At 43.5% G+C, this 24864-nt stretch overlaps 1 protein-coding gene and 1 long non-coding RNA gene across 2 annotated transcripts in view; both read left to right on the top strand.

Annotated features, from left to right (window-relative positions):
• The window catches only part of LOC308593208, a 171624-nt gene extending 161397 nt beyond the window's left edge, over positions 1 to 10227 (top strand). Inside the window, exon 2 of the long non-coding RNA XR_014010849.1 lies at positions 9800 to 10227. This is a non-coding gene — a long non-coding RNA (uncharacterized lncRNA). The remainder of the gene's footprint in view (positions 1 to 9799) is intronic.
• HAS2 (hyaluronan synthase 2) overlaps positions 1 to 10227 on the top strand; it is a 41932-nt gene extending 31705 nt beyond the window's left edge. Inside the window, exons 3-4 of the mRNA XM_081204730.1 lie at positions 3985 to 4086; positions 6504 to 10227. Of these exons, the coding sequence (XP_081060856.1) occupies positions 3985 to 4086; positions 6504 to 7433 (1032 nt within the window). The 3' untranslated portion in view covers positions 7434 to 10227. The remainder of the gene's footprint in view (positions 1 to 3984; positions 4087 to 6503) is intronic.
• Positions 10228 to 24864: the final 14637 nt, after the last annotated feature.

The raw sequence follows: 24864 nt of genomic DNA, 5'->3' as shown, positions 1-24864 counted from the left end.
CTTTGGCTGAGGGATCTCTCCTGTTTGTATTTCTAAGCTCCCCTCCTCCTCCCCACCCAGCCACCGCCGCCTTCTCCTTGCTTCTTAACAAGTTTTTATAGGGCTTTAAAATCTCTCCATTTTCGCAGACTCTGCCAATCCTTTGAGATGCTCTTTCTGAGCAGCAAGAGCATCTGTTTGCATATGAGTGCCTCAGAGTTTCTCACAAAATGAATCATGGCCTCGGATCCCAGCAACACATCTGGCAAAGGGGGGAGGGAGAGTTTTTAAGAAGTGTTGTTGGTTTTTTTTAAAGCAGCAACCGAAGAGGGCTTTTTAATGTTTTGATTCACTATTTATAATTTCATTTCTAGCCTCAGGTGGCAGATATGGTTCTTCCATGCACCATAGCATCCTCACAGCAACCCTGTGAGAGAGGTTGAGCTGAGATCCGGTGACTAGCCCAAGGTAAAGGTAAAGGGACCCCCTGACCATTAGGTCCAGTCGTGACCGACTCTGGGGTTGTGTCGCTCATCTCACTTTATTGGCCGAGGGAGCCGGCGTACAGCTTCCAGGTCATGTGGCCAGCATGACTAAGCCGCTTCTGGCAAACCAGAACAGCGCACAGAAACGCCGTTTACCTTCCTGCCGGAGTGGTACCTATTTATCTACTTGCACTTGACGTGCTTTCGAACTGCTAGGTTGGCAGGAGCAGGGACCGAGCAACGGGAGCTCACCCCGTCACGGGGATTCAAACCGCCGACCTTCTGATCGGCAAATCCGAGGCTCTGTGGTTTAACCCACAGCGCCACCCGTGTCCTAAGCCCAAGGTAGGGATGGGGAAAATATTGAATTCAGTTCTCATTTAAAGGTGAATTTACCTAAATTGCACTTTGCGAAACTGTACACAAACCAAAACACAGCTGTCCTCTGTAATTCACAGCACTCTGAATTTCGCAACGCAGTTCTCCCACCAAGTAATTTGTACAAAAATGTGTTTTCTATAGTAAAGTGTGGATATAAATTTCTATATTAGTGAAAATAGCATGGAAACATACATTCTGTTGGGGAAAACGGCATTGTGAAATCATGCATAGGAGGAGAAGGGCATACAAAAACTGTGCTTATCCGGAGAAATTTGCCCTAAAATGCTTACAATTTTTCATGAGGGTTTTTAAAAAATGTAAACCAATTTTGAAGTGGGGAGAAAAATGGGGGGGGGGGGAGGGACACCCGAAGAAACCAAAATGGGCAGATCTTTCCTGTTCCTAGCTCCATGGCAAAATAGAGATTAGAACTCTGGTTTCCCAGGTCCTATGACACCACATTAGCTCTTTCAAATAAGTGAGATTTATCATAAATATCAGGGAATATGGCTACCCAATGCTTCACAGAGCTTGCTTGTTAATGTACCTGCCGCATGACACACCTGACGTCCAAGGCAAAGCAGAATCGCCACATTGTGGTGCACTAACACCCCTAACTAGTTCTTCCCCTTATCAGCATTTTGAAGGCTGTTTTTGTTGCCAGCTGGACAAAAAGGCACCTCTAATGGTCTCTAAGCCCATATGCAAGTGACTGTAACCACACACACCCCGTGCTTCTAAATGAAGAGGGTACAAATTTGTAGATCTAGTGAATGGGAAAGGTGTATTTACATTCATATTTCAGTATTCATGCCTTTCATGCCAGCTTTGAATAGAACTGCTTGCCACCCATTAATCTATTGGTCTAACTGGGAAACTAATGAATGGGAGTCAGAAATCCTAATAAACTCTTTATAGCAGGCTCCCCTATAACCTCTTCGCACCACCCTTGACGGTCCCTTGACCTATCAGATTCACCTAGGGTCACTGTCAGGTCTATGACCTGCTCCTGGTTTAGTTGGTGATAAAAGGCCTGGGTTTGAATTCCTGCTTGATCTGTGAAGTTTCACTATGTGATCTGGTCATGACTGGTCGGCTCAACAGGATAGTTTTGAGGATAACTGGGGAGGAAGGATAGGCCCAAGTGAATGTTACCCAGAGCTCATTAGAAGAACACTTAGAATAGAAACATTTGCAACAATTAGTGGGTGGAAGGAACTTTGAATTTCAATTCTCTCCGTTGCTCGTTTTTCCAATATTAAATTTGCTTCTCCAGACTTCTGCAGCGATTTGCATTTTTCAAAGCAATCCTCATGAAAATTCATTCAGTGTCACATGGAAGGAGGGAACAAGCTTGTTTTCTCCTTCTCCAGAGGGTAGGACTCGAACCACTGGTTTCAAGTTACAATAAAGGAGATTTCTGACTAAAACTTTCTGACCATAAGAGCTGTTACAACAGTGGAACAGTCTCCCCTGGGAGGTTGTGGACTCTCCTTCCTTTTTAAGCAGAGGTTGGGTGTACATCTGTCATGGATGCTCTATCTGAGATTTCTGCGTTGCTACAATTCTGAGAGTCTGTGTCCCTAGAGGTTGGGGAGACCAGCAGCAAAACCGGGCATCGGAACGGGGCTAATGCTCCTTGTGGGCTGCCACCTGAGGCAGCCATGTCACTCAGCCTCACGGTTGTGCTGGTTTTGCTCTGTCTTCTGCCCTTAAGTGAGCATCCGCTGCCATGATCATTTTACTCAACAATAACTCTTTTCAAAGGAGAAGAAAGCCATACCTGCAGAACATTTCAAACATGCTAGAAATGAGATCAGAATATCCTTTGAAACAATAGGTAAAGGTAAAGGGACCCCTGACCATTAGGTCCAGTCGTGACCGACTCTGGGGTTGCGGCGCTCATCTCGCTTTATTGGCCGAGGGAGCCAGCGTACAGTTTCTGGGTCATGTGGCCAGCATGACTAAGCTGCTTCTGGCGAGCCAGAGCAGCGCACGGAAACGCCGTTTAGCTTCCCACCAGAGCGGTACCTATTTATCTACTTGCACTTTGACATGCTTTCGAACTGCTAGGTTGGCAGGAGCAGGGACCGAGCAATGGGAGCTCACCCCGTCACGGGGATACGAACCGCCAACCTTCTGATCGGCCAGTCCTAGGCTCTGTGGTTTAACCCACAGCGCCACCCCATCCCTTTTGAAACAATATGAGAGCATAATAACAAGCAGAGCAACATTAAATGCTATAAAATGCGAGTGTGCGGTTATGAGAAACAGTTCTATAGGCGTGTTGTGAATGAGGAGCGCTCCATGAAATGCAGGTTCAAAGAGATCTGATTGGCCGAATCAGCTTCTGGAATCATATATACATGAATGGCTAAACCTTCTGTGAGTGAAAAAAAAAAGGGGCTATCGTATTTCTTCCCAGATCCTCTGCCAATTTTTATAAGCATCTGTAGGTTCACTCATCATTCATTCCCCCCTTAGGACAGCGGGAAACTTTTGAACTGGGGGCACCAAATGCATCCGGTTTCCTTCTGTCAAATGGGATCAGGAAAAGTGCAGAACACCCGCAAAGTCGTCGTCCCCCAACACACGCACACACACACAAACACACACTCTTCTCCATGCCCCATCTCATGAACACGGTCCTTGTTCAAAGAAGTTGATCCAATGTGCTAATTAAATAAATACCTCTGATTCTGAGAACAGACATTTCTTTATAGCCACAGTACTCGCACAACTGCTGTTACATTTAAAGGGTATGCCTGCTAGCTTGACACAAATAGGGTTTAAAAGGAGGAACACTGCAGATTCTGGTGGGAAGTGTTTTAGAGCGAGCGGAGTCAGCTGTGAGGGAACAAAGAGAATCTTTAAGCCTTACAATGTGAAAAAGTGCATAGTTGAAATTTGCAGTTAAAATCTAAAATCTGCCAAAGGCATCATCCCCTTATGTGAATGGGGTGACCTTTTTCCAAGTTTTGTAAGTGTTGCTAAGCTTCGCCAACATGGGTCCCACAACCTGTGATTCGCTTGATAGGATTTGTTTCAAAACACACCATTTGTGAAACACATAGTTTTCGGCAGTGCTGACTCTGGTTCCTTTATTAATTCCACATTTACTTATTTTTCTCATGGACAGGTTTGCGACTCTGATACAATGCTTGATCCAGCTTCATCAGTGGAAATGGTCAAGGTTTTAGAAGAAGATCCAATGGTTGGAGGCGTTGGGGGAGATGTGCAGGTGAATATAGCAATTTTCAAACTCTGCATCAAAGATTGTAAATTTAGGGCCACCTCTGTGCTCCCTTGCAATTTTGCAAGTGAAGATTGATAGTCACGCAGGAAGTAACATGCATATTTTATGTGCACTGTGAACATTTCTCCTATAGTGGATGCGTAGATCCAGAAGCCACTGGATATCTAGGCTGGATTTGGGAATGAACCATGTACCCTCCAACATTTCTCCAATGAAAATAGGGACGTCCTATTCCATAATAATATTTATTATTACTGGTTTAGCATTTATACCCCACCCATCTGAATGGGTTGTCCCAGTCACTCTGGGTGGCTTCCAACATATCTAAAAACATAACAAGACATTAAACATTTAAAAAAAACACACACACATCCCTATCCATCCCTGCCTTCAGATGGTTTGGGGGTTGGATAACTGAGCTTTTCTGCTAATCTGAAAAGCCTATGTGGGGCCTGTATAAATAAAATGGACCCCAATGTAAAGGATCTGGGGCACAAAAGACCGACTGAGACAAGATAATAGTGTGTGCTGATTACAGTGCTGCCAAGCCTAATTCTTACACAATATAGTCCACATGAAGCTTTGACTCTTGGAATCAGTCATTGCATTTCAGGAGACTTATTTGCTTGTAGGGCAAGGTTCAGATTCTAATTATATAGAGGTAAAATAACACTATTAGGAAAGAGCATAAGACACAGATGGGTGATCGGGATGGAGTGAGCTGCTGATCTGGCTGTGCTTAGTGTCAATGAGCAGGGGCGTAGGAAGGGGGCTGCAGGGGGTGCGGTGTAATCCCTGAGGGGGTGACAAAATGGCAAACCGCTGAGGGTGGCACTTACCTCAGGGCCTGGTCTGCAGCACGCCCAAGCCACGCATCTCTCCTGGGAGTGACATGGCGGCTCAGGGCCCCACGCTGCCTGACGGCTTGGCCCGCCCCGTGCACAGCTCAAAGTGAAGTTGTGCAGTCAAAGTGGATTTCCAGGTAGCCAAAAACAAAATAAACAAGACCTTGGAAAAAGCCGGAGTCTAGAAATGTACAGAAACCAGAGTACTTTGGTCTGGGGAACTTTGTTGGCTTTTCAGACTCTGAACTTGGAAACTATATCTATGCCTGTGTTCTTTCTGCCATTTGGGGTCTCTTGCAAATGTTCCATTCTGTGTCCAGTGAAGTATTTGTTCAAAATTGGGGTCTAGATGAGAGAGGAGGATGCTGGAAGTAGGAGAAACCCCAAGATAAGGCACTGAGCAATTCCAGGTCTTCTCCTGTCACACAAGGTGGAGACACACTATCCATTTGAAGCACACCCAACACTCCTTGAAAGTGCACTGGTTCCCCCAAGGAACCTTGGGAACTGTAGTCTGTTAAGGATGCTGGGAATTTGTAGCTCTGTGAGGGGGAAACTGCAGCTCCCAGGTTTCCTTGGGGGCAGTTATGTGCTTTAAATGTGTGTCAGATGTACTTTAAATGCACAGTGCTGATCTGCACGCAGTTTGAAAACCACTGCCACAAAATATCAGTAACATTGGTATTGTGCGAGAGAGAGCCAACACGAAGTGCAGGATTCTTGCATTACAGGATTTTATGATTCTGTGAAACCATGGGTGGGAGGGAGTATCAGAATATTAAAAATAATGTAAGAATAAAAGAAAATTATTATAAATCAATTTGGAGATTAGTATTTAACACCAGTCAGATTAAACCAAATAAACAAGGGATATTTGGTGTTATTTTGGAGGGGATGCCAGGAAACAGGGAATTATGTTCACATGTGGTGGAAGTATAAATATGTAAAAAAAATAAAATAAAATTGGCAAATGGTGTTTAAGGAGATAACAGAAATCACTGGGTTAAAGCTGACCAAAAGTCCAGAGGTAGCACTATTATCAATATACGATGGCGTGCAAGGTTCACAGGTTATGAAGAACTTGCTCACAAATTTATTGACAGCTGCACACATTATTATAGCTAGGCAGTAGAAGGGGTAAGTAGAATATAAAATGGAAGAATGGTATAAAGAGGTGTGGGATATAGCTATTAATGATAAATTAACATGTGCCATTAAGGTAAGGAAGGGAATATGCAGGAGAAATTATTTTGAGGAGATATGGAGGGTGTTTGTAGAATTTGTACTGTTAAAACGGAAAGGGGTCAAACCATCGCAAGAGGTGTTGAAACTTTGGGAGGCTTGATAGTTACAACGGAATGAATGGTCTCAGTGGTGGGGTGCACATTTTTATTCTTATTTCTCTATGATTATTACTATGTCAAAATAAAAAATGGGGGAAAATGTGAATGGCAGTATTTTATGACATATACTTTATGGGTTTAGTTTTTTAAAAAAACACAGTTGCACATTCTTTTTCTTGTTCTAAAACGTCCTTTTCATTGTTGCTGCTTGCAGATTTTGAACAAGTACGACTCGTGGATCTCCTTTCTCAGCAGCGTTCGATACTGGATGGCTTTTAACATCGAGAGGGCCTGCCAGTCCTACTTTGGCTGTGTGCAGTGCATCAGCGGGCCCTTGGGGATGTACAGGAATGCCTTACTCCACGAATTCGTGGAAGACTGGTATAATCAAGAATTCATGGGATCTCAGTGCAGCTTTGGAGACGACCGCCATCTCACCAACCGAGTCCTGAGCCTTGGCTATGCAACGAAATACACGGCTCGGTCCAAGTGCCTTACCGAAACGCCCATTGAATATCTCAGGTGGTTGAACCAACAGACTCGCTGGAGCAAGTCCTACTTCCGAGAGTGGCTATACAATGCAATGTGGTTCCACAAGCATCACTTGTGGATGACCTACGAGGCTGTCATCACTGGCTTCTTCCCGTTCTTCCTCATTGCCACTGTCATCCAGCTTTTCTACCGGGGTAAGCTGTGGAACATCCTCCTTTTCTTGTTGACAGTCCAGTTGGTGGGCCTTATCAAGTCTTCCTTTGCCAGCTGCCTTAGAGGGAACATTGTCATGGTTTTCATGTCTCTCTACTCAGTGTTGTACATGTCCAGTTTACTGCCGGCAAAGATGTTTGCCATAGCCACCATAAACAAAGCAGGCTGGGGCACGTCGGGCCGGAAAACCATCGTGGTCAACTTCATAGGACTCATCCCGGTCTCCATTTGGTTTACAATCCTCTTGGGCGGCGTCATTTTCACGATATACAAGGAATCCAAAAAGCCATTCACTGAATCGAAACAGACCGTGCTAATCATTGGTACGATACTTTACGCCTGCTATTGGGTGATGCTCTTGACTTTGTACTTGGTCCTCATCACCAAATGCGGAAGGAGGAAGAAGGAACAACAGTATGACATGGTGCTTGACGTATGATTCAACCACTGTGCCTCCCTTAACCCCATTGTTTTTATTTTCTTCTTTTGCTGCCCATGGAATCTTTCTTGTCACACGACGAACATTCTAGCATTTGTGGTACTTGAGATCATCAAGGGAAAAGGATCACTGCTGCTGGGACTTGAACATGAACGAATTCATGACCATGCCAAAGCAATAATAATAATAATAATTAAATGTGATTGTGCCTTTTTGTCGGGAAAGGGTGGGGGTGGGGGGAGAAGAAAATCACACGGATTCAACCCATTCCTGTGGGTCGTCTCCCAACGATGCACTTTCTTCTGTTGTGCGTACGCCCAAAAGTGTTAACGTCCTATATACCTCATTGGCCACGCTCCTGTGGGCGGACATGGAAGAAAGGGAGTTTTGGAGACACAAGCAAAGGATCTGGTAACCCATTTTAGTATCTGCAACCTAATTTATGAACCTTCTTGTTGTTCTGTGACTTTTTTTCCTAGGAAGGGGTGCGAGTGAGCGTGTGGTGTGTGTGTGTGTGTGTGTGTGTGTGTGTGTGTGTGTTAGGCTGCAAACTGTAATTCCAAAGTCAAGTTTTTATAAGGGTTTTGATGACCAAGGGTTTGTATTTTTATATAATTGTAATTATTTGTCTCTGTTTACTTTTTACACCAATCTTTTTTTAAAAAAATAAATAAATAAAAACCTCGTATTTTATATTTCTGCCAAAAAGTACACTATTTTCACCCCTCCCCGCCACTCTTACAGTCTCTCTCGCTTTCCCCCCTCTAAATAGGCTTTGAAAAACTCCTCCTTAAAAAAGAAAAGAAAAAGACTTGCCCACAATGTGAAAATGGTTTGCTGATTTGAGTTTTTCCCCCTCCCACTATTGAAAGAAGAATTTTTTTAAAAGTCTCTGTATTTTTAAACTGATGAATGTTTATTTCTGTGAAAGTATTTAAATGTGTGCTTTTGACTTTATTTGAGGGGTGGAAGGGAAAATTAACATCATTGTCAATTTTTGGAGGCAAAATCTTTGTGCGCGCAAGGAATAGCACAATTCCCCAGGATATTCTCCTGCTTGGAACCCCATTGAAATCCATGGGAGCTGCGTTAAATGATCACAAACAGCTTCAGGGGCACCATTTGGGCAGATGTCCAGTGCCCCACATAGTAGAATAATTGGAGTGAGAGGACAAAAACACCAGGTTTGACTTAACCAAATATTGACGTTGCAATGAGACCATTAAATCCAGAGCCCAAAATTCCACCTCCGGTTCTGCACAGCTCCCACCAATTTCAGTGCGAATTGTGGAGGAGAACTTTCTGCGGGATTGGGCCCACAAAGGCCAATGGGATAGATACGTGCAATCTTTTTCTCCTCCCTATAAAAGTTTTGTAAGAGGAAACTTATAACCCTCTGCCAGATGATACACAGGCATTAAAAGCAGTCTTCCATCCCACCACCAGGTGCCTAATGCTATGTTCTCCTATATATACATAGTGTTGCCGGAGTGAAACTCTTGGTTTCCAATTTAGAAAATATGTAAAGATGGGTGAAATCCCGGTTGCATATCTTGGTTTGTTCAAATTATGCCAACCCAGTGAGGAAATCCTTTCCAGTCTAGAATGGAAGCTGTTGGCAGTCCATTAGCTTCCAGAGAAAACTATTGGGATAGGTCCTGTCTAAAGTAAAGCTTTAGTCACACTGAAATCAATGGGATTTATGTGAATCATGACTTAACTTGTCCAAATTGATTTCAATGAGCTAAAGTATGAGTAACATATAGCAGAATCCCATACATGTCAACTCAGAATTACCATATTTTTCCGGGTATAAGACTAGGTTTCCCCCCTAAAAAATAATATAAAAAATTAGGGGGTGTCTTATACACTGATAGTACTGAGGATGGACTTTTCTTAAATCTGAGTCCCCCAAAATAGGGGGCATCTTATACATGGGGGCGTCTTATAGACGGAAAAATAAGGTAAGTCCCACTGAGTTCAGGGGGGTTTATTCCCAGGTGAATGTGTATTAGATTACATCTTAAGTCTGGATCCAACCTAATGGAAGAATAACATGAATCTCTACACCTCTGTGCTGTAGGAATTCCTTTCATCCCCAATGATGTACCCATCAAAGTTTTTATTATTATTATAAGAATGCCTAAAAATGCATTTTTTTAAAAAAAGAGGGAAATATGGGCCCCAAATAGGCAAATTAATGTCATATTAATCCCTAAGAATATTTGTTAAAAAGCGGAAGAGTATCAACAACATACTGATCTATATTTTATTCTTATTCTTTTTGACATGGACCATCACTGTGGTGAAATGGAAGCTCATCTGGTTGTTTTGGGGGTTATATGGTTGTCTTCCTGAAAATGCAGATATGACTTTGATTTTTCTGCTGTGGAATGTGTCACACCCATACTACCTTGTCTGATGATACAGAGATCACGTTGCTCGCAAAATTATTTGCCTTAATTTGCTTGCAAGTGGGGGAGAAAATCGATCCTTTTTGGTGACCAAATGGATCAGTATTAAATTTTCTTTTTTAAAAAAAACAACAACAACCATGCAAATGACACAAATGAGAAAAAAAAAGAAAAGAAACTTGACTTTTGCCTTTTAACTATTTATATTGTATAAGTTAAAGCTTTGGGGTAACTACGTTCAAGTGTCAAATAAAAATCCTCTCATTCTTTAAAGGATTGAAATAATTGCCTGTATTTATTCTAGCAATTATTCAACGCATTTCAAATATAGGTTGTTTAGTACAATTGTTACTTTAATAAATAAAATATTTTTGATACGATTGTGAGCAGTTCGTGTTCTTTCCTGAGCTTCTTACATGTATTTTTAAAAGGAGCCTAAATCTACCATGTAGGACCTGCATAGCAGCTGGTTTTATATATGCAACCAACACGAATGTGATTGCATTCGTATCACAATGCTCACTTGGTCCTAGTGTTGGCTAGATGCACCTTTTTCTAGGTGGAGGAATGCAGGTGGGGCTGTGGTCTAAACCACTGAACCTCTTGGCAGGGGTCAGCAACCTAAGGCCCAGGGGCCACAAGCGGCCCATGGGGGTCGCTTTACCAGCCCATGAGCTGCCCCCAAACAGAGCCATCCACTTGGCGAGTCCCCATGCGCTGTGCTAAACCGGCACAGCACGGCACAGGGACTCGCTTTCGCAGCGCTGGGAATCGCGTCTGTGCAGATGCAAATGCCGGAAATTGGTCGCACACGCGCTAACGCATGCCTGCGATCTGGTCCATGGAGGGGGCTCCGTGGCAGTGAACCAGCCCAGGCAAGGTAAGCCTTGCCAACCCCTGGTCTTGGGCTTGCTGATCGGAAGGTCGGCGGTTCGAATCCCAGTGATGAGGTGACCTCCCATTGCTCTGTCCCAGCTCTAGCAGTTCCAAAGCACACCAGTGCAAGTAGATAAATGGGTACTGCTGCGGCGGGAAGATAAATGGCGTTTCCATGCGCTCTGGCACTCATCACAGTCCTCCGTGCGCCAGAAGCTGTTTAGTCATGCTGGCCACATGACCTGGAAAACTGTCTGTGGACAAATGCCGACTCCCTCTGCCTGAAAAGCGAGATGAGCGCCGCAACCCCATAGTCACCTTTGACCAGTGGTGTCCAAAAAAGAGGGCCAGATTTGATGAAATAAACATGCATGAGGGCCAGCCAAAGTTGTTGAGCTTTTTTTTCAATCAATCAATCAATCAATCAATCAATCAATCTTTATTACAGTCCAGAGACCCAACCAATTGTTACAAAGCAATGCACAATTCAGACAGCCTACCCCTTTTTTTAGGATTTTACCCCAAAGTTGTTGATTGAAGTTTTTTAGGACTGAAGTTGTTGAGCTTTCTTTTAGTTGTACTGGCGAGAGCGACTATGAAAGCAAGCTGCATGGTGGGCCGAAGGAGGAGCCACACACAGGGCACCTGCACGAGCCAACCAGCAACAGGAAAACTGAATAGGGTGCATGCGCGAGCCGGCGGGTGGGCGGTTCCAAGGGTCAATGCTGGAGAGCTGCAGCTGTCTGTCTGTGTGTTGGCTCCTGGGCAGAACAAGCTGAACAGCAGGAGCTTGGAGGCTGCAACAGGATTCATTTCTCAGAATTGCTTGAGGAGCCGGATTAAATCGACCAGGGGGCCGGATTTGGCCCCCGGCTGGACTTTGGATGTGCCTGCCTTTGACTATACTTAACCGTCCACGGGTCCTTTACCTTTACCTTTTACCTTTTTCTAGGTGGAACACCAGCAGAACACATAGACTCCCATCATTCGGGCACCTCTAATGTGAATTCTGGTGCTTCGTGAGACCCTGGAAGTCGTGTCTGAGACCTCATGGGACCTCAGATGCGAAATCTAGTAGAAACTGGAGGTCACAACGGAGGCCTCAGATGTGACCTCTGAGGCCCCACTGGTGTAGCACACACAATGCAAGTGACATGATGTCACAACATCAAGTTACGGTGTGGGTGCTATTGGGCACCCATAATCTGGGGCCCAAGTCGATGCCCCTGGTGTTGAGCTCCCAATGTTGTTGGACTACAACTCCCATCATCCATGGCTATTGGACATGACATTTGGGGCTGCTGGAATTTTTAGGGCACCATGTGGCCACCCTTGCTGTATATGAAGGGGATTTAAACTTCCCCATGATGCACATAAAGTTGACGAATTTGGTTTGATATTTGGCACTTTTCCAACAGCAACATTGAACTCTGGAGGCCCACAAGAAACACAAAGCATTTTAGAAAAGCAGCGTTCCCACCAATACAGTCCTATCGAAACACAGTGACTAGGGATGGAAGAGAAAGTTGATTCAGTTAATATTTAAAGACACACCTAGCAGATTCAAACTTTCCCAAACCTCTTAGAAGTGAACTGGAACGATGCAGCCATCCTTTGAAATCAGCCCTCCTCAACTTTTGCACTGCAGTTCTTCAGCCCAGTAACCTGTGCAAAAAAATGTGTTAAATGTGTGTAAAAATCCATTGATTCACGAAAATAACATACAAAGATGTATTGCGTTGCAGAAAAAATGCTTTGCGGAAAAAATGTGTCTATTCGGGGAATTGCATATAAAATGTGCATATGGAGAAGCCCACACTAGAACACTAATGAAGTGGGGAACTGAATTTGAGATTGGAAAAACGAGAGAAAACAAAGTTGACAAAATCACCCATTTCTAATAGTAGCATAATAGCAAACAATAAATTCAATAAATGAATGCAGCCCATACAAACCTAGAACAATTCAAAAATATAAGTCCTGAGAAATTGTGTCAGCTGACAATCCCTCTTGACATTTTTTCACCTGGTGCAGCAGTTCCATAATAATAATTAATAATAATTTATTATTTATATCCTGCCCATCTGGCCAGGTTTCCCCAGCCACTCTGGGCTCCCAACAGAATATTTAAAACACAATAAAACATCAAACATTAAAAACTTCTCTAAACAGGGCTGCCTTCAGATGTCTTCTAAAAATCAGATAGTTGTTGTTCTCTTTGACATCTGCTGGGAGGGCGTTCCACAGGGCAGGCGCCACTACCGAGAAGGCCCTCTGCCTGGTTCCCTGTAATCTCACTTCTCGCAGTGATGGAACCTCCAGAAGGCCCTTGGAGCTGGACCTCAGTGTCCTGGCTGAATGATGGGGGTGGAGACGCTCCTTCAGGTATACTGGGCCGAGACAGTTTAGGGTTTTAAAGGTCAGCACCAATACTTTGAATTGTGCTCGGAAACATACTGGGAGCCAAGGCAGGTCTTTCAGGACCGGTGTTATATAGTCTCGGCTGCCACTCCCAGTCACCAGTCTAGCTGCCGCATTCTGGATTACAGTGGTGCCCCGCAAGACGAAATTAATTCGTTCCGCAAGTTTTGTCGTCTAGCGAATTTTTCGTCTTGCGAATCACAAAATCCCATAGGAATGCATTGAAAATCAATTAATGCGTTCCTATGGTCAAAAAAAGTCCAAACAAAGCCAAATTTGGTACAACAACAGTTTATTAACTGCTCTTTAAAGTCACACATACTGTAAAGAGCAGTTCAAAAATTGAAGGGAAAATAAATTAACTTTATAAACAAAACATGTCTTTGTTTTTAGACAAAGGAAACAAAGTCGCGAGACGTTTTCATTTTGCAAAACAAGCCCATAGGGAAATTCGTCTTGCAAGGCAAATCGAAAACGGAAAAACCTTTCGTCTAGCGAGTTTTTTGTCTTGCGAGGCATTCGGCTTGCGAGGTACCACTGTAGTTGTAGTTTCCGGGTCACCTTCATCTGCAAGATGTTTAGGGTGTAACAAGATGTGCTGAAAACCGAGTTGCCTCAAGATACAAAGTCAGACCATGGATCCATTCAGCTCTACTGTCTACACTGATCGGCAATGGGTCTCCGATGTTTCAGATGGGACATTTTTTCAGCCCTACCTGAAGAAACTGTGGTCCAAGTATCTTCTGCATGGAAAGCAATGAATAATAATAATAATAATAATAATAATAATAATAATAATAATATTTATTCCCCACCCATCTGGCCGGGTTTCCCCAGCCACTCTGAGCAGTTCCCAACAGAATATTAAAAACACGATAAAACATCAAACATTTTAAAACTTCCCTAAACCGGGCTGCCTTCAGATGTCCATTTCATAACTTGAGCCTTAAGGGAGCCTGGGCTTGTCAGATGGTCTCAGCCCTGAATTGAACTGACACTTCCTTGCAAACCGCAACACACTGCGGGGCGTATTCTGAAGACCCAACCTTAAATGTAATAAAGCAGGGTGTTGGGGGGGGGCACCCTTCAGGGTGGCGTGCCTTAAGCAGGTGTCAAAACAAACTATACATGGCCCTGTTTTTGAGCTGGGAGGACCACAGATGTAAGACTGGGGGAGAGCAGTTCTTTCAGACCTGACTACAGAGTGCCTTCATTTAGCTGCAGATCAGGACGTCGCAAAGGCGGCCCCTGAAAAAAAGAGAACGTCTCTTTTAGCAAGCGTTTTTAATAGGAGGGCAAAGAAGCCCATCATTCATTGGCTGCCAAAACTGTTCCAGTGTGCGATCGCTTATGAGCCTGTGTGTGTGTTTGTTTGTGATCACTGCCCTTTTCAACAGCGGGAAGAAACTCAGGCAAGAGCATGCCAATCAGGATTATGTAAAAGGATCCTTAAAAAAAAGAGGGGGGAATTTCTATTTTAAGGCTGGTCTACACTCCCCCCCCAACCTAAATATGAAATAGGCATATTTTGGTAGCCAAAATTCTTCCAGGGTACATCTAATTAGAGGGTTAAAAAAAACAAAAACGCTGTTAATTGTGGGGAATTTAGACATGGCATCTGATTAAAGTTGCTATGTTCTGATTATAGCTTAAGAAATACACTTATAAATTTAGCTTGAAAACCTTTGTTGAAGGGGATTATTATTATTTGTTTTCCATTTCTCTCGGGTACTCCAAAGTGCTGTGTACTCCAAGCCTAAAATGGGACTCTCTTCAAAGATATTTAGTTATTTTAGCAGAGGATATCGGGCAGCTGTATGTGATGTGAATTTTGCATGACTGTGTGAAGCTGCCTTATAACTAGCCAGTCCTTTGCTTCATCTAGCTCAGTACAGTGGTACCTCAGGTTACATACGCTTCAGGTTACAGACGCTTCAGGTTACAGACTCTGCTAACCCAGAAATAGTACCTTGGGTTAAGAACTTTGCTTCAGGATGAGAACAGAAATCGTAGGACTTCCGGGTTGACGCGATCGGCTAATGGCGGATTCCCTCCGAGCTCCGGAGGGAATCGGCTCTGCTGAAGACGGGTCTTATCGTGCCGGCGACACGGAGACCCATAGAAACCACAGGTGCGGATGCCTGTGGACTTGGTGACTCGGTGGGCACCTTAAGCGCCCTCCCTGACCCACGAAGAGCCTTTTTAAAGGCTACGGAGAGGGTACGGAGAGTGGCGTGGTGCTGAGAGTAGACCGCTACTTCAGTGGAGCGAAGCCGCGGGCCATGGCCGGAGAGCGTTAACTTTTTTCCCGAAATTTGGACTGGAAAAAATACTCGTGAGTACAAGGAATTCGGACTTTAAAAATTTCTACCTTTAATTTGGTACGACCGGGGGGATGTGCTAAAGGGAAGTCCGCACCCCCCTATCTACAAACGGTCTAAAGCAAGGATCGGAGAACTAAGGTTGAGAGAACAGTGTGTTTTTCGTGTATGATAAAAGATATTCCACGAATTTGACAGAAGAAGTTTTCTGTGCTGGAGAGAGGAGAGGAGCATTAGAAAAATTTGTGTAACCCCCCCCCCCTTCCGAACCCGGGAGCGTCCTGTGTGTGAGTTCTACGGAAAAGAACAAGGAGTTTGACAGCTGTCAAAGGAGCTGTCAAACGGGCGGATAAAACTAAGAATTGCTTTACTTAATATCTCTCTGGACTGAAGGTGTTACATTTTACTAGAAGTGGTTGAAAACAAAGTAATAATAAAAAACAAAGTAACGGACTGTTGGAAAGGAAAGGAACTATTGAGTGACTGGAATCCCCCTAGGGGGAACTAGTGACATTACAATGGCTGCAGAGGGAAAATTACTGGCAGAAATCGAAAGAACCTTTTATCTTTTGGGAATTTTGCAAGAGCAGAGTATGGCTATGAACAAAGAACTCACGACCTTGACTTTTAAAACAAACAACTCTGCTGATGGAATAAAGGACTTGACTGGGAAAAAATCTGCAGCTGAACCAGAAGCGACATCTGTGGAATTGGTGGAAAAGGAAGAAGGTGGGGAGAAAGTATTGGCAGAAAATACCAAGCAGAAGCCTATGTTGTTAGAAAATGAAGCAGAAGATTTCTGGATTACAAATTTGGGAAAGATGAGAAGGATGAGAAAAGCAAAGGAGGAAGTCTCTGGACTTTCTGGAAAAAGAGCAATGAAATATGACTGGGACTTCCTTTCTTTTTCTGAGTTTGAGTATGGGAGATCTATGGTAGATCTTTGGCAGCAAGTTTTCTCAACCATCTTGGGCGCAAGAGAAGGTGATGTGGCTGTGACAGACTACCCACGAGACCTGAGGTCCAACAAAAAGGACTACCAACAAAACCGACAGAGAGAGACTGACAGAGATTTAAAGGCCTCGGATGTGAGGAATCCGGGCTAGGAACTGTATGGGTGGATAATTATTTGGGAAGGGACAGAAACCGGGGTAGGGAGGGAGGGGGAGAGCAGAAGTTGGAAAATTTATGACTTTTGTGTTTGGTCATTTTGACTTATATTTTAATATTAAAAAAAGGGGAAATTTGTGGATGAGAAATTAGGTCGACCTTAGAAAAAAGGATTTGATGCTAATAAGAGAATGGGATAAGTAAAATTTGATTTAGTAAAATGAATTAAGTTTAAAAACAACAGATTAGGTTAAAGGAAGGGACAAAAACTTGCTGAACTAACTTTGGAAATTGGGATGTATGAGGGGGTGGGTGGGGGGAAGTCAGAGAAAGAAGGATAAGAAAGTAAGGGTATGAAATTATACGTGTTTCGTCTTTGTCTTTGTATGTGTGTGTTGTCTGTATAAAATTTGAAAACCCAATAAAAATTTTATATATATATAAAAAAAAGAGAACAGAAATCGTACTCCAGCGGCGCGTTGGCAGCAGGAGGCCCCATTAGCTAAAGTGGTGCTTCAGGTTAAGAACAGTTTCAGGTTAAGAACGGACCTCCAGAACGAATTAAGTACGTAACCAGAGATACCACTGTATTGGCTACACTGAGTGGCAGCAGATCTCAAAGATTTTGGACAGGGTTCTCTTCCAGTCCTATCTAGAGAAGCCGGGAATTGACTCTGGAACATCCTGCATGCAAAATGGGTCCTCTAAAGACGAGCTTTGCCCCTTACACACAGAGGAACCGTTTCCTTAACATTATATTTAACTCAAAATCCCAGCAATGAAGATGAATTATAAGCAGTAAGTTTGGAGTAAAGCTCCACAGCAGCAACAGTCTTCTTCTTCCATTGAAGGTCCAAAATGAACCAGCTCAAAAAGAACTTCCCTCTGCAAAGCAAGAAGAATTCAAATCCAGCTTTCTAAGCCTTCATGTACATTAAAGAACAGAACATGCCAACGCATATAAGAAGTTTCTTTGAACCCCTTTGTTTTGTTTAACAACTTGAGGCAAGCTGCCCAGAGCCTAATTATCCCTTCAAATGGAAGACTCCTTCGAGCAGAGGACAGTCCTCTGTAAAGTAGAACACATGGCTACCTGAATCATCTAGCAAAAACCTGAAGTTTCAATTGCAGGTGGAGCCTCCTCAGTATTGCTTTAGTGGTGCAGACTCTCCAATTATCCCTATTTTTCAGAGACGGTCCCGGATTTACAGAAGCCATCCCAATTTCTGATTTGATTCTGGAATGTCCCGCTTTTCCTTAGGACCTCCCTAAGGAAGAGGGCCTTCTCGGTAGTGGTGCCCGCCCTGTGGAACACCCTCCCATCAGATGTCAAGGAAATAAACAACTATCTGACTATCCCCAGTCACTCTGGGCGGCTTCCAACAAAACATTAAAAATACAATAAAACATCAAACATTAAAAACTTCCCTGAACAGGGCTGCCTTCAGATGCAGTCCAAGTGGCTGGGAAAACCCAACCAGATGGGCGGGGTATAAATAATAATTTGTTGTTGTTGTTGTTTGTTTGTTTTCATCTGAGAAATGTTGGGGTAGCATGGAGTTATGTGACCGCTGAGCCAAGGAGATAAGCAACTACACAACCTTTAGCAGACATCTGAAAGCAGCCCTATATAGGGAGGTTTTTAAATGTTTAATGTTTTATTATGTTTTAGTATATATGTTGGAAGCCACCCAGAGTGGCTGGGGCCACTCAGTCAGATGGGTGGGGTATAAATAAATTAACAGAAGCAGCAGCAGCAACAACAATGGAATAGGATGTCCCTATTTTCACTGGAGAAATATTGGAGGGTATGGTGGTTTGCCATGATTTGAACATATAGCAAAGCAGGCTGTATGATTAAATAAGGACATTTTGGAGCTACTTAGAAAGAGGTGGAAACGGGCAAAAGAGCCGTAATCTCATCTTGAGGCTTTCCTCCCAACATTACACTGCTCATGCAGTCAGACCCCCCTGGGTGAACAGGTTCGGAGAGCACGTCACTGCTGCAAAAGATCTCTTCAAGGAGGCCCTAGGCTTGTTCCTGCAAATTCAGCAAACCTCTAGGAATGATATTTTGCATGCAGAGAAAGGAACAATCTTTTGACCCAAAGTAATTCATTATACCAATCACGCTCCACTCACACTTAGATATTCTCTGATGAAATCAGCCTGGTTAAATAAACAGGGTTGAATAATCTCACCCTTGGTTAAGGAGGATTAAATGCAACATATTTAAACAGGGGTTTAATGGGCCAATGGATTGCAGCCTTATGCTGGTACAGTTCTGGATATGGGTTGAAATCCGATTCAGAGTGCATTTAAAGGTCTTCACTTTCTAACAAAACGTTTAAATTGAAACACAGCCATCCTTCGAAAATTCACATTTCTACAATATTCGCACACACAAAACGCCTCGTGTTAGGAGAAATTCCTTTGCAAAAGGGCATATATTGGGCAAAGATGCAGTGAAACCATGCACCATGCTGGTTCTACCATGTTGTGGCTGCCTCTCTCTGCTAGCTGTTACAGTTTGGTTGAACACAAAGGGATGGTGGGAGGAACCAGCTTGGGAACCTGCAAGGGAAGAAGGCTCAGAGCCCAGGGATTGGTGGTGGGACAATGATGGAGGGAGAAGCAGGAGAAGACTGTGAGAAGGAGGTGTCAGAAGCTGAAGAGGTAAGAGGGCTCCGTGAGCTGGGAGAGTCTGTGGAAGAGGTAAGTGCAGAATCAGAGGCAAAAGCTGAAGGAGAAGAGAAGGGAGGCCGAGAGGCCGAGATGAGTGAAGCTGGTGAGCAGTCCTGGGTGTCTCCCCTTACAACAAGCTCCCCTCCCGTCTGGTCTTCCAGAACGAGAAGAGAGCTGAAATGTGCATCTGGGCAGCTTCCAACAGAATATTAAAATACAATAACCTATTAAACATTAAAAGCTTCCCTAAACAGGGCTGCCTTCAGATGTCTTCTAAAAGTTTGGTAGTTGTTTATCTCTTTGACATCTGATGGGAGGGCGTTCTACAGGGCGGGTGCCACCACCGAGAAGGCCCTCGGCGCTGGATCTCAGTGTCCAGGTAGAATGATGGGGGTGGAGACGCTCCTTCAGGTATACTGGACCGAGGCCATTTAGGGCTTTAAAGGTCAGCACCAACACTTTGAATTGTGCTCGGAAACGTCCTGGGAGCCAATGTAGGTCTTTCAAGACTGGTGTTATATGGTCTCGGGGGCCGCTCCCAGTCACCAGTCTAGTTGCCGCATTCTGGATTAGTTGTAGTTTCCAGGTCACCTTCAAAGGTAGCCCCACGTAGAGCGCATTGCAGTAGTCCAAGCGGGAGATAACTAGAGCATGCACCACTCTGGTGAGACAGTCTGCGGGCATACATCTCAGCCTGCATACCAGATGGAGCTGATAAACAGCTGCCCTGGACACAGATTTGACCTGTGCCTCCATGGACAGCTCTGAGTCCAGAATGACTCCCAGGCTGCACACCTGGTCCTTCAGGGGCACAGTTACCCCATTCAGGACCAGGGAATCTCTCACACCCGCCCACCCCCTGTCCCCCCAAAACAGTACTTCTGTCTTGTCAGGATTCAACCTCAATCTGTTAGCCGCCAGCCATCCTCCAACTCGCCTCCCAAAAAAGCACACTTACCTTACAAACAAACTGCTCAGACACAGAGCATTCAAGTGCTAACCTGTGCCTGGAAAGAAGGGGACGAAAGGTAAGTGGGGATAAGCCCTTACTCCCAAGTGAGTATAGAATTGGAGTTTTACAGTGACAATCCTAAGTATCCTATCCATTTACGGCGGCGGCAGAGGAGGTGGGTAGGTGGCCATGTTCATCAGTTACAGCAACCAGAATGAAGTGTCTTGTGGCACCATAAAGACGAACCAATTTATGCTGACATGAACTCTGTTCACAAGCATTGACTTTGATGGGACTTCCTCTTAGTTGCAGCCATATAGAAATTGATTGCAATTAAGATGGTAGCCAGCCGTGTCTGGAGATTGTTTCTGGTTTTTGAAGCAGCTTTTTTTCTTGCCTTTGGGCTGTCTCAGGGTATTGCAAGGACTTCAGATTAGAAAGTCAAATAGCAGAACAATGACCTGTGGGCTCATTCATTATCTATTGGCTGGGATAATCATTCGGTTAAACAAACACAGTGCTTTTAAATCGATGGCAGAGAATGGGTTTGTGTGTGTGTGTGTGTTTTAGTGCAACAGTAGTCTTAGGGAGATTCTTATCATAAGCCACCTGGAACATTGTGAAGATGTGAGGGAAGCTTTCTAGTAATTTTTTGGTGCGACTTCAAGCTGTTTTGTTAAGCAAATGGTTCCACCAGATCCTTTTCTACCGCACTCGCAGACAAACTGATCTACAGGTGAAACTTGGAAAATTAGAATATTGTGGAAAAGTTCATTTATTTCAGTAATTCAATTTAAAAGGTGAAACTACCGGTAATATATGAGATAGACTCATGACATGCAAAGCAAGATATGTCAAGCCTTTATTTGTTATAATTGTGATGATCATGGCGTACAGCTGATGAAAACCCCAAATTAACAATCTCAGAAAATTAGAATATTAAATGAAATCAGCAAAACAAGGATTGCAAATAGAGCAATATTGGACCTCTGAGAAGTAGAAGCATGCATATGTACTCAGTACTTGGTTTGGGCCCCTTTTGCATCAATTACTGCCTCAATGCGACGTGGCATGGATGCTATCAACCTGTGCCTCTGCTGAGGTGTTATGGAAGACCAAGAAGCTTCAATAGCAGCCTTCAGCTCTTCTGCATTGCTCGGTCTCATGTCTCTCATCTTTCTCTTGGCAATGCCTCATAGATTCTCTATGGGGTTCGGATCAGGCGAGTTTGCTGGCCAATCAAGCACAGTAATCCCATGGGCATTGAACCAGGTTTTGGTACTTTTGGCAGTGTGGGCAGGTACCAAAGTCCTGCTGGAAAATGAAGTCAGCATCCCCATAAAGTTCACGTGAAGTGCTCCAAAATCTCCTGGTAGATGGCTGTGTTGACCCTGGACTTAATGAAGCACAGTGGACCAACACCAGCTGATGACATGGCTCCCCAAATCTCTTTTCTGATGAGAGCAGCTTTTGCATCTCATTTGGAAACCAAGGACCCAGAGTCTGGAGGAAGAATGGGGAGGCACATAATGCCAGATGCTTGAAGTCCAGTGTGAAGCTTCCACAGTCTGTGTTGATTTCAATAAGTCATTTGGCTTGACTAGGTTGCCTAAGTTTAAAACTCTCTTTTAAAAGAAGGCACGTCAGTCTGCTCCTAAGCGATGCTAGTCGGACCAAGGGGTGAACCCAGAATTAGTTTTCTAGCACCAGATAATAAGATCCTATTGCTTCCTTGGTCTGTCCTGATTTCTGCTGGGCTGGAAGGCTTGGAACAGAGCTGGCACGCATGCCAATTTCTCTTTCACTTTGCTTTTCATCTTTGGAGTAAATTTCCTACTCTGGATTGAAAGGGGAAGTTGGCAACTTCAAGAGCAGTGATGATCGCCATTCCCACCCCTGGGACTGAACACATCTATTTCTCCCTTTGATGTGGCTGACCCCTGTTAAACCGGAGATGGCCACTGTTTCTGAACTCAAGATTCCCCCAGCGGCAATGAATTATTTTGACAATAGACAACTTACAAAGTATCCTGGCCTGACTGTGGGGTGGAGAAGAGGAAGATAAGCACTTCAATAGAGGTCTTTAAAAAGAAAAGTGCCGCCTTGCAATTGATTGAAAATCAACTTCGAATTCAAGCCCAAAACAGAATTCAGTTCCCTCCCACGTTTTTAACAGGATGTCTTTGCAATGTTAAGTCAAATGGTTTTATCTGATATTTTCCTGCCACATTCAAGAGCAGACCAACCTATAAATCTCTAATTCCCTGCTCCACTCTTAAGAGGAAAATAATCAAACAGTGCTGTAAATTACAAGCTTAAGTCTATAATATGGTCAACACATTTCAAGCTTTAAGCTCTTTTTCAAGAATATCTGCCATGCAAAAGTAAGCATGTGCGTTATAATTAAATTACCCTGACTACCATTTCACACAATAAATATGTTAATTATGTTAACCACAAATGCTGACACAACTGCTTCAGTCTGCAGAACTTTTAGAGGTGTCATATAATCTTTGAAACCAAAAGGGATTGTGAAGAGAAGGATCTCTCCAAAATGACTGGAAGGTCAAATGGCAAATGCGATTCAACGTGGACAAGTGTAATCTGATGTATGTCAGGACAATATATATATATATATATATATATATATATATATATATATATATATATATATATATATTTCATATGGGGTCTGAACTGGTTGTGGCTGACCAGTATTGAGACCTCAAGGTCAATGTGGATGTATCATTGAGCATTAATTCCAATTTGTTTGCCAGGTGTAGTTATTTATTTATTTTTATTTTTAAATAATTATATTGATATACAATTAGGTCAGTATAAATACAGCAAAGCTTTTTTACAGCAATAGAACATAAAAGCATACAACAGAAATGATTAAAAATGTAGAAAAAAATCTCAACTTAAATTAACAATTGTGGGGAGATATAGTCTTAATTGTCCATGGAGTTTTGAATTATGGTGTTGGAGGAGACTCTTGAGAGTCCCATGGACTGCAAGAAGATCAAACCTCTCCATTCTGAAGGAAATCAGCCCTGAGTGGTCACTGGAAGGGCAGATCCTGAAGCTGAGGCTCCAATACTTTGGCCACCTCATGAGAAGAGAAGATTCCTTGGAAATGACCCTGATGTTGGGAAAGATGGAGGGCACAAGGAGAAGGGGACGACAGAGGACGAGATGGTTGGATAGTGTTCTCGAGGCTGCCAACATGAGTTTGCCAAACTGTGGGAGGCAGTGGAAAACAGGAGTGCCTGGTGTGCTCTGGTCCATGGGGTCACGAAGAATTGGACACGACTAAACGACTAAACAACAACATAGTCTTAATTGCCGGCGTAAGCTATTCTCTGGCAGAATAGGAAAGTTGGCACAGATGTCGCCTGCTGAATCTCTATTGACAGAGCATTCCACAAGTCTTGCCCAATGACACTTGAGGAATCAGCTACACAGCTGCAAATAAAACGTTTTCAGTGTGTTGTAAAGTGCAATATACATACATGACACTAGATTGCGACAGTGAGCTATGGCAAATTCAATGTAGGCCCCCCCACCTCCTTTTTTAAAAAAGCATTTTCACAGCATTTTTAATATGTGTGTAGATTCCACCTTGGTTTCTTGTTGCATTTCCCCTTCATTTCCCTTACCTCAAAAAGTCCAGTTTTTAACAGGAAGAGAATTTGCTGTGCATGAGCCCAAATTCACTACGTGCATAACCTGAAAATGTTAGTACAGTGGTGCCTCTAGTTACATACTTAATTCATTCCGGAGGTCCGTTCTTAACCTGAAACTGTTCTTAACTTGAAGCACCACTTGAGCTAATGGGGTCTCCTGCCGCTGCCACGCCGCCGGAGCATGATTTCTGTTCTCATCCTGAAGCAAAGTTCTTAACCCAAGGTACTACTTCTGGGTTAGCGGAGTCTGTAACCTGAAGCGTATGTAACTTGAAGTGTATGTAACCCGAGGTACCACTGTATGTGATTGAATCCCACTCACAAAACCCAACCCCCAAAATCCCCCCATATCTAGTAGACAATGCAAACAGGTTGGTTTGCAAACATGTTGTTTTATAACAGCCTCATCCTTGGCACAGTTGGGATTTAAACTGGTTTGCAATGCAAGCCTGTGCTTATTTACTCAGGGCGATGTCCCATTGTGTTCCACTGGGCTTATGGTAAACATAGATGGGCTTGCAGTTCTAGTTATGCCTCATTGCATAAGACTGGGCTGCACAAGGATTTCTTCTGGCATGTGTAGCGCTAGACATAGTGTGTAAAACGGCAGCTCTTAATCTCTCCAATCAAAAGCACAGCTGGCCTTCATTCATATTTTTTTTGTTACATTTATCAGTTCAGTTCAAGCATCTATGCAAGATCTCTCCCAGAGGTGCTAAATTGTAGCTCCAAGATAAGCACAGCCAGGAAACCAAATAGGTGTAAAGTCAGTGTCGTGTCTAACAAAATCAGATCCTTTCCACACAAACTGATCTTTAAAAGAAAAGAAATGTAACAGAGGAGAGATTTATACAAACATACAGCTATTTCAATTTTGATTTCACAATAAGATCCTAGGTTCTGCCACAACCTGAATGTTGGAAGAATTTGGACACACAAAATCTTCACATAGTGCATAGGCAAATG

This window comes from Podarcis bocagei, assembly GCF_964188305.1.
Source record: "Podarcis bocagei genome assembly, chromosome: 8".
In the NCBI taxonomy this organism is placed as follows: domain Eukaryota; kingdom Metazoa; phylum Chordata; class Lepidosauria; order Squamata; family Lacertidae; genus Podarcis; species Podarcis bocagei.
The sequence above is the reverse complement of the archived record's forward strand: the minus strand, read 5'-3'. Positions and strand labels throughout refer to the sequence as shown.